The 10,419-nt window shown below is 31.5% G+C and overlaps 2 protein-coding genes and 1 long non-coding RNA gene across 3 annotated transcripts; all 3 read left to right on the forward strand.

Moving 5' to 3' along the window:
• The first annotated feature begins 5,066 nt into the window (after positions 1-5,066).
• Positions 5,067-5,482, forward strand: LOC118480430. The gene is made up of 3 exons (XR_004862688.1): positions 5,067-5,125; positions 5,239-5,338; positions 5,434-5,482. It is a non-coding gene; the product is annotated as an uncharacterized LOC118480430 (long non-coding RNA).
• Positions 5,480-7,349, forward strand: LOC110876359. Its single transcript, XM_022124530.2, has 8 exons — positions 5,480-5,561; positions 5,683-5,767; positions 5,848-5,980; positions 6,048-6,256; positions 6,356-6,476; positions 6,552-6,746; positions 6,881-6,949; positions 7,043-7,349. Exons 1-8 carry the CDS (start codon positions 5,480-5,482, stop codon positions 7,259-7,261), a joined length of 1,113 nt encoding a protein of 370 aa, XP_021980222.2. The 3' UTR covers positions 7,262-7,349.
• Positions 7,350-9,097: 1,748 nt separating this feature from the next.
• Positions 9,098-10,165, forward strand: LOC110876360 (F-box only protein 8-like). Its single transcript, XM_022124532.1, has one exon. It carries the CDS (start codon positions 9,098-9,100, stop codon positions 10,163-10,165), a length of 1,068 nt encoding a protein of 355 aa, XP_021980224.1.
• The last annotated feature ends 254 nt before the right edge of the window (positions 10,166-10,419 follow it).

Consider the following 10,419-nt stretch of genomic DNA (forward strand, 5'->3'; position numbering starts at 1 on the left):
CTTTAGGGTTAAAAAGGAAACAAAGATTAAAAATTTTAAATTTAAATTGTCAAAGAATAAAACTTTAGGGTAAATTATCAAAAATTAAAACTTTAAGGTTAAAAAAGAAATAAAGATTAAATTGTTAAACATTAAACTTAAATTGTTAAACATTAAAACTTTAGGGTTGAAAAGGAAAATTTCTTTTTTTTTGAAACACTCCCAAAGCAAACATTACAACTCATATATGCATAATTAAGTTGCTTCTTTATAGTGTTTAATGTTATAGTATGAAGAGTAAAATGCCATTTTGGTCCTTGAGGTTTGGTCATTTTTGCCACTTTAGTCCAAATTTGAAATATTTTGTATCTGGGTCCCTGTGGTTTTCACTTTTATTGTCATTTTGGTCCAAAAGTGAAATCAGGTCATATTTCTCAAATTAAATCCTGGTATTTTGTCCTTTTCCTCAGGGGCAAAATGGTAATTTCTTTTTATTTTATTTTATTTAAAGCTTTTATAAAAGCAATAATCTTTTGTGGGTCCCACCACACCCCACTTCTTCTTCTACCTCCTTTCTCTCTGTCTCTCTCCTGCCATAACAACCACCATCCATCACCACCTCCACCACCATCCATCACCACCTCCACCTCCACCACCATCAATCTCCACCACCGCCACTATCTATCTCTACCTCCACCACTGTTCAATGTCACACCCAAATCACCACCACCACCTTTAACACCTAACATCACCACCACTTCCACCGTTACCTCCCTTCTACCACTGATCTAGATTCCCAAACATACAACAAATCACATCCGAATCACACACCACTACAAATTCATATCCAATCTAGATTCAAATATCACAAAACAACTGTATCAAATAAAACCTAACGCCCTAACCGGAACTTTGAACAACGATGCAACCGCATGCGAATCATCAACAACAACATTCTCATTCAACTAAAATCAATCATCATAAACATAACAAATTAAAAAAAACATAAACACATTATTCAAACTAATGTAACCGAATACATATAGTAACGAACTAACGATTAACACTTATTTAATGGTGAATCGGAGATGATGATTACCGATGTCCGCCGTAGCAGGTGGTGGTGATGAACCGGAGACTATGCGAGCAGAGAAATGAGAGCGTAAACAATGAGAATCGAGCTGGAGATTGTAGAAATCGCCGGGATAAGGAGGCAGAACCGGTTGTGAGAGTGGTGACAGTGTCGCCGCCGGTGTGTGGCCATGAATGACGGTGACGGTGTCGGTTGATTTGATTCTGAGATATACAGACAGACTCTCTCTCATGAAAGAAGTTGGTTTTAGAAAGAGAGAGAGAGAGAGAGGAAATAAAGAAAAGAGAGGGAACACGATCTATCTATTACTATCAGGAATTGTATTTATTTTTGTGTGAGTTATTCGTTTTGCGTCTTGAGGACGAAGACAAGAAGCCATTTTCGGCAGTGGTGGAGGTGGAGATAGATGGTGGCGGTGGTGGAGATTGATGGCGGTGGAGGTGGTGATGGATGGTGGTTGTTATGGTAGGAGAGATACAGAGAGAAATGAGATAGAATAAGAAGTGGGGGTGTGGTGGGACCCACAAAAGATTATTGTTTTAATAAAAGCTTTAAATAAAATAAAAAAGAAATAACCATTTTCCCCTGAGGAAAAGGACAAAATACCATGATTTAATTTGAGAAATATGACTTGATTTCATTTTTGGCCCAAAATGGTAATAAAAGTGAAACCATAGAGATCCAGATGCAAAAAGCTTCAAATTTGGACTAAAGTAGCAAAATGGACCAAACCTTAGAGACCAAAATGGCAGTTTACTCTAGTATAAATAATCAATGAAAGTTTTAATAAACAAAAGAGTAAACTACTAAAATGGTACCTGAGGTTTGTTTACTTTTTCCACTTTAGTACAAAACTAAAACATTTTGAATCTGGGTCCATGTGGTTTCAATTTTGTTGTCATTTAATCTGGTCAGATTTTGCAGTTAACATCCAGTTTTTTTTTTTGACTTTTTTCTCCATTTTAATGAAGGGCAAAATGGTCTTTTAACATTTTATTATAACAAATTAAAAATATGATCATTTTCCCCTTCATTAAAAAGGAGGAAAAAGAAAAAAAAACTCGATGTTAACTAAAAAATCTGAGCAGATTTTGTTTTTGGATGTAAATGGCAATAAAACTGAAACCATAGGGACCCAGATTCAAAATGTTTGAGTTTTGAACTAAATTGACAAAAGTGATCAAACCTCAGCACCATTTTGGTAGTTTACTCTAAACAAAATGTTAGCAATATTATATAACCTCTACAAAAAGTGACTTATTGTCTCTCTAAAACGAAAAGTTGCGACTTTTAAAAAACCACACATATACCCAATGGTTTGGATATAGAGACAATGGTTTAGATGAAATGTTTTAAATATATCACACCCCTTAAGAAAATTCATAACCTTTCAAACTATTTTTAAATATATCACACCCCTTACAAAAAATCACAACTTTTAAATATATTATACCCTTTCAAAAAAGTCACACCCCTTTAAACTATTTTTAAATATATCACGTCCCTTACAATAAAAAAAAAACCCCTCTTATATATACATACGAAAAATCACAACACTTCAAATTAATTTTAAATATATTACGCCTCTTTCAAAAAGTCACAACTCTTAAATATATCACACCTCTTCAAAAAGTCACAAACGTTTAAACTACTTTTAAATATATCACGCCCGTTGCAAAAGTCGCAATCATTCATATATTATATATATACACACAAATATGCATTCAATTTCCAATGAAATGAACGACTATGTATATATAAGTTACCGTGCACCTCTCCAATCATTATATCATTTACCGAAAGGATGCTTAGTAGTAAATTTTAATTAAATATGATATATTATAATATTATAACTACAGTGCAATTGTATATCAAATACATAATTTAATACATGACATTCTTATTTTTGTTGATGCATAACCAAAAGCTGCGAATTTGTTTTTTCAACCGACATGCACAACAAATGATGTAACAATACTTTCTTTAAAAGGTGCATAACTTTTTTGCAATCGACATATTTAGAATGAAAGAATGTGTATAGTAATTAAATTACCAACACTTTCGTTAAACGGTGCATCACTTATTGTTATATATTTTTTTTTTGCAAACGACATGCATAACAAATGATGTATATGATAATTAATCCACCAACAGTTTCTTTAAACGATGCGTCACTTTTTTTTTTTTTTACAATCGACTAACATGATTCATGACTATTTAGAATCTATATATATAATAAATGAATTAGATGTGGGACACGTGTCCCTACATCATGCAACTACATAGATGGTTTTGGCGGGAAACAATAGGCAACAAGTAGATATTCGCATTCGGATCCCGTGTTGGGTATCCATATGAGGATTGGTGACCCGAGTATATAAAGAATTAAACAAAAACCCTAACTAAATGAAACCTGTCAATTCTCCCATCTAGATCGGCCTCCTCCGGTTGTTCTACTCCCGCTCACACGATCTTCAATCTTATATTCATTCATTCATGATCATTCCATATGATTCAAGGTTTGTATTATGTATATTTTGTTTCACTTATGATTTCGCCTAATTTCAGTTTTTACATTCGATGATTAATTTATTTAGGGTTTACATCCGTTGATTGTTGATCATCGTAACTGATACAACCTTTGTATGTTTCGTATTTTAGTTAACTTTTCATTTCTACTATTCTTATTTCACTTTTCGTAGACCATATATTCACCACTAATTGTTCTTTTTAATTTACTTAGGTTTTACATCCCCTGATCGATTTCACAATTATGTTTGAAGGATTTTATTGAAGTCTGTGTTTTATTTATTTATAAATCACATATAATGGTGTTGTTTATCCTCCAGGTATAGATACGTATCAGAAAAAACTGTTATGTGACTTATTAGTATAGATTAGTATAGATTTGTGTATTTCTTTGTGTTTACATCTGATCGTTATTCCGTATATAGTATCAGAGTGCAATTCTACAATTTGGTGTTTTTGATTTTTGAAGTCTGCTGTTACTCTTTATGTGTACCCAAATTTTAAATTGAAATGTTATTTTAAATTTTAGCAGTCCAGATACATGAATGGTAACAACGTCGAAGTTCATGTGGTTCTTCTTGTCCTTTTTTTTTGCGAGGTAAACATCTTTTCATGTATAAGTTAAAATATACTAATCAACTATATTTGTTCAATACACATATTATACAGATTTAATAAATCTTCTATGTAGGTTTTTTTGAACTTGTATGTATGTTTTTTGAATTTTGTATATGATTATACAGAAAAAACTGACCTTATAAATACAATGTAAATCTTATATTAATGGCATGATTTTTAAAAAAAAATCAAAACTTAAAAAAACTAGGAAATTGAATCTTCTATATTTGAAATGTAACCGACAATCATTTCTTAAAATAAACTTGATTGATTGTCGTTTTTAAACTTCCAAAAATACTTAACAATCATTCCAAAAAATTAACATTGTGTAGTTTATAAATTAGTTTACAGATTAATAGATAATACTTGTATACCACTTCAATGGAGAACAATAAGATTACTATGTTCCGGTCACTCGATGCTCACCTAACTAACTACACCATCAAGGCGAAGATCATATCATTGTGGCATAAAAAAATGAATGGTGATGAAAAGCAAATATATCGAGTTGATATGGTCTTGATGGATGAGGAGGTTACTATTTTTATTTTATTTTATGAAACTTCCTAATAATTTATTATAGATTATTTGTTATGCATCTTGATGAACTTAAATACATTATGTAATTTTGATTTCAGGGTTCATTTATGCAATGTAGTTGTTTGAACAAGCTTTTCAAACGCTTCCTCAAGCATTTGGTTGTTGATGACTGTTTATTGATTTACAAACCATCTCTTGCGAAAGATACTACAAAGATAAAGGTTACGGGAAAGGATCAGAAGCTATCTTTGTATCCATTCAGTTCTGTTCTTAAAATAGAGAATTGGTCTGGGCCTCGCTACTATTTTCGTTTCACTGATTTTAAATCTGTGTTGACCAAAAAAGTTCCAGCTAATACTCCTATAGGTATGGATTATTAACCAGTTATAGTTAAGTGTTCTGTATTTTTATCAAAAATATGTTAATACTTTTTAAATAGTCAAACGTATATTAAACTAACACATTGTTCTGTTTCGTAGATTTTCTTGGATACGTGGTTGTGTCTTATCCTATTGAGGATGTGGATAAAAAGGATGGCACTAAAACCAAACGAATGAACCTAACTCTCAAAGATCTCCAGTACTCACTTTAAATACATTACATATATATACATATATATAGATTTCATATTATATAAGCTTGTATTCTTAAAATGTAAACAATTTATTGTACAGTGATACCAAGATTAGTCTTACATTATGGGAAAACTATGCAATCGAGATGTCTGATTACATGAATGGTAAGGACCGCGAAGATCATGTGGTTCTTCTTGTGCATTTTGGCACGGTAAACATCTATCAAGGTACTCATTTCTAATATATTTAATCAAGAAACATAAAAATATTCTTCTATTTTATTGTCTTATATATATATTAATAAATATGCTATTTATGTTCCTTTTTCATTTGCATAACGATGTTCAGAAAAAGTTGGCCTTACCAATATGTTTGAAGCAAGTCGTCTTTTCATGAATTCTGATATTGATGAGATAAGAGAGTTCAAAGAAAGGTATTTCTGTGTAATTTTGGAATTAAAGTTAAACTGTCCTTTTTTATTTTTCTTTTTTAAATACATTACTCCTCTTCTAGGTATGTGGAGAAGGAGTTTTCTCAGTCGTCTTCCAGTAAACACTCATGTTCTCAAGTGATATCCAATGTTGAAGAACAGTTTTTAAATGCTGGTGACTTTGTGTTCAATGCTTTCATTTCTTCCATTGAAGTGGTACATTTCCTACATCATGTATTTTTTCGTTAATTGTGGCTTATATTCTAATACTTTATTATAATAGGAAAAGAAGGTTGTCATCGTTGGTACTGTTATTGCAATATCAAATAATAAGCCTTGGTACTATTTAGCATGCAATCATTGTAAGAAACAAATTGAAGAGAGATCTCAGCTGGTTGAAAAAGAGGATGGCAGCTTTGACGTTTTAGATCAGAATATCATTGAGTGTTCAAACGGTGATTGCGAGGCTGTTGACATTACCCCTATTCATCGGTATAATATATATTTTTTGTTTACTGGTTTTTTTTAATCATACATAACATATAATCTAAGTGCATGTTTGGATTTTTGTTGTTTATTGCTGCCTACTAGATACAAGATACCTCTAAGGGTTCAGGATTCGACAGGGACTGTGTCTTGTACGTTGTTTGATTATGAAGCTATTAAGCTTTTTAAGAAAACCGCCAAACAACTCCTGGATGTGTATACAAAGGTACACCTTTTACCTATTTGTGGTAAATATATATTTAATTCATACATGTGAGGCAAAATTCATTGTTTTAAATAGGTTGACAGTTCGATTGAAGGAGGCTTTCAAACACTTCCAGCTGAGTTTGATACGCTGATCAACAGAAAGTTTGCTTTTCAAATCAAAGTTTCCAGTTATAACATTGCTAACCAGTCGGAAAACTATGGTATTTCTATGTTATCTTCTGACGATGACATACTCTCAGCGCTAGAGAAAAAATGGAAAATTAACGAGGTATATTAGTAGTACCCAAGAAATATCTCTATTCTAAACATCTTATTATACCACCGATCACCCTCCCCGCGGGTGATCCAATCACCGTTATTCTTAATATACAACTTTTTTTATATATTTGGTTTTTTGTGTAGGTTGATCAGTCTGAGTCAAATGTTCAATCACTGTCTGATTCGGTCAGTAATGTAAAATTCATATCTAAGGTAACATTTAAATTTTGCACAGTGTCACTTAACTTAATACAATAATAACCATAGAAAATAAATTTGAATGTTATTATTTTATTTATTCTGCAGGAATCACAATCTGTAATTGGTGACAATGTTACACCAGAACATGTTGATGTTGCCGATCATGGTCAGTCAAAGTTGGAAAACGTCAAACGTAACCTTCAAGAAGTTTATGATGTTGATGCTGTTGACAGTTCTTCAAGTAAACGTCCGAACATTCCGGGTGATGTTGAAATAAAAGATGCTATCAAGTTTGACCTCATCACTCCAAAGTTAGAGAAATGAAGGAATCTGCCCTTGGTCTAGATTTGAATTTCCATTTTACATATTTTTAAGACTTATGAGTTGGAATAAGGCATTATATGCTATTGATGTTTTTATGGATTTTATTTTGACAATTTGTTGGAAGTATTTAAGGTTTTTTATATTGGCATTTGGTAATATCGTATGCTTTATCAGTAGTTGCTTTTTGGTAAAAAATGTACCGGAATAGGTGTTTTGAATATCACCTTATATTCATACTTTCGAGTTGATTAACGTTGATTAACCTCAATCACTTAAAATGTTGTTGCTTCAATGAGACTTTTTAAGAATCACTACTTCGATACCATTTCACATATTCATAAAAGTATAGAATTTGTGTAAACCATTTTTTTTATGTTTTTAGTTGTTGTCTAAAATTATTTGACTAATACATACTTATCCTAAAATAAGATCTAATGCATAACCAATTTCGTGTGAGTCACAACGAAGTTGCGCCATTATGAGAAGACTATTTTTAACACCTTATATAATTATGATAAACTAAGTATGTATTTCAACTCGATAACTCTCACTAGAAACTGACCCCGTATCCCAAGTTAATAAAGTTATATGTAATACACATGCTAAATATGGTATGATGTGTCATGTTATAGTGGCCTTCGATAATGAGATGGCATCACCATAAGGGTCTTCACATTCGTTATCCCTACAAAAAAGATGGCACTACAGCGAAATGAATGAACCTAACTCTTAAAGATCTCCCATAGTCACTTTAAATACATTATATATATATTTAGATATATAAATTTCATATTGAATAAGTTTGTATTTTCAAAGTTAGTATATTTCTTGTACATTCATATTATTAGTCAATTTCAATACATTATATAGTTTTAAACTTGATCTTACAAATTTATAACATAATCCACGATATATGCAATAAAACCGACCAAAAATACATGGGTATCAACACTATATATAGGAGATATTTTAGTAATATCTCTCACACAATATATCAGTTATTTCTATTCCTTCATCACGAGTACCAAGGAAACCTTTCATCTTCAAGAAGTTCATCAAAAAACCTCTAAATCTTCATCGGTAATTTCATGTATTTTTCATACCTAAAATGTTGTGTGAATATTATTTTCATCTTATTTACTTTAAATGTAAACCTTTCCATGTCCGATTATGTATCTATACATGCAATCTCATACATGAATCTTTTCTTTGTCTTCATCTATTATTTCTGGTTAAATGATTGATTACATCTCCGATTGGTGTGTTTTTTCATCTTTTGTACTCGCAATTATTTGTTATTTATGGTAATAATCTATGTCTTCAATCGTATACAATTATTTTGTATAAGATTATCTCGAATCATATACTTGGATAGTATGTTTTTGTTGATGTTTTATCTCTGATTAAACCGGAAACCAAAACAATATTAGAGATTGTTTGGTCTGGATGATACTAAGAAATGTCTTCATTCTTGTACAATGGAATTTTGTTTATATAGTTATGGTACAGTGATCGAAAGTATTTGGTTTGACATAAACTTATTTGAAGATTTCGTATTTTTGTTAATGGATTCTGTTTTGATTAGGTTTACTTTTAATGGTTAGATTTGGCGATTTTATATAAATAGTATCTATTCTTTTAATGTATTTTTTTAATATTTTTTTAACATCCTGTTTGCAGTGTTAAAATTGTTCTACTATGGTTATTGTATGAAATTTTACTATTATAAAATATTTGCTATTCAAATGATACTTCTGAAGTGTTTATACAACAAGTTTTTATACGATCGTTCTTTGTTCAATTTTTTTTTTTTTTGTTTTCAGCGTATTAAGGATCATGGATCGTATTGGTGATGACATGTTGTTTGAAGAGATCTTATCGAGACTACCTCCAAAGGTAGTTTCTCAATTCAAGTGTGTTTGCAAACAATGGTGTTATGAGTTATCTACACCAAAGTTTGCTTTAATACATACACGACGACTTTCAAACTTACTACAAAAGAAGCTGCTGTCTTTGGATGAACATACCATTGTCGTTGACGACATAGTATCTGGCAACTTGGAAGTCGATACCAGAAAAGTCATCACTTTTCCATACGATGTCCAGCCATCAAGACTAATAATTATAGCTTCGTTTAACGGACTGATGTTAGTTTGCATTAGGAGGACTGATGCGAATCAGCTCGTCCTTTGGAATCCAACGACTAGGCGTTTTAAGTTGATATCGGACGACTATTTTAGTCGTTATTTTGGTCGACATGACGATACGGGTGGGATGTACTTTGACGAGAACAACGATCTGAAGGTTCTTCATATTAACTGTTTCGCAGGTGCAGTTACTGCTCGTGTATACTCACGACATAATGATTCATGGAGAAATCTGAGTTTCATCAAAGGATGTCTGTTAGGTTCAAACTTTTATTCATGGTCGGCTGGAATTTATTCAGGCAAAACAATTTATTTCACTGCTTCTAATTACTGGATTCCTCCTGGTGAATGTAACATTGTTGCTTTTGATGTTGTATCTGAATCGTTCAGTATTCTTCGTTTTCCCGAACGTATTCAAGTGAATCCTTGCCAAGTGCATTTTATAACAATTTCGAACAAGCTCCATGGCATTCTTGTTCGATATTCTGATGAGGTAATTGCAGAATTGGTGAAATATGAAGATGATGATTGGATAACGGTTTTTACTTTCAGCAATGCTCGCAAAGTTCAACAATTGGAGCCGCACCAAAGGACGAATATAATTCAAGAGAATAAGTGGTTGATAACAAGTATTTGGGGAGATACAGTTGAAGTTCAAATGTCCAACGAATCTTTGAACTACATTCAACACGTTGACAGCTTTAACGGACCTAAAGGCGCATTATTTCTGGAGACAATCGTTTCGCCTTTCCGTTAGGAAAATGGATTTAAATTGAAAGTATTTTCTCTTTTGTTTATCGAACTATGTAATTTGTTTTAAGTGTCTTGTGTTTTATCTTTTGCTTACTTTAATATTAAAAGAATTAAGTGTATTACTTTTAATGTTTATTTTTGTCCAAAAATTTGGTTTATTAAATTACATATTTTAACATACATTGTGGTAATATGCCTTCTTTAAATAATTAATTACCGTAATTGAATTTGAATCAATCAAAAAAAAAAATACAAAAC

This window comes from Helianthus annuus, chromosome 7 (assembly GCF_002127325.2).
Source record: "Helianthus annuus cultivar XRQ/B chromosome 7, HanXRQr2.0-SUNRISE, whole genome shotgun sequence".
Taxonomy (NCBI): domain Eukaryota; kingdom Viridiplantae; phylum Streptophyta; class Magnoliopsida; order Asterales; family Asteraceae; genus Helianthus; species Helianthus annuus.

What these genes read in the sequence shown, in the direction of transcription:
- LOC110876359 (XM_022124530.2), top strand. Translation starts at nt 5,480, where the DNA reads ATGTCTGATTACATGAATGGTAAGGACCGCGAAGATCATGTGGTTCTT. An exon ending in CACGGTAAACATCTATCAAG is followed by an intron (nt 5,562 to 5,682) that starts GTACTCATTTCT and finishes AACGATGTTCAG; the next exon opens with AAAAAGTTGGCCTTACCAAT. An exon ending in ATGTAAAATTCATATCTAAG is followed by an intron (nt 6,950 to 7,042) that starts GTAACATTTAAA and finishes TTTATTCTGCAG; the next exon opens with GAATCACAATCTGTAATTGG.
- LOC110876360 (XM_022124532.1), top strand. Translation starts at nt 9,098, where the DNA reads ATGGATCGTATTGGTGATGACATGTTGTTTGAAGAGATCTTATCGAGA.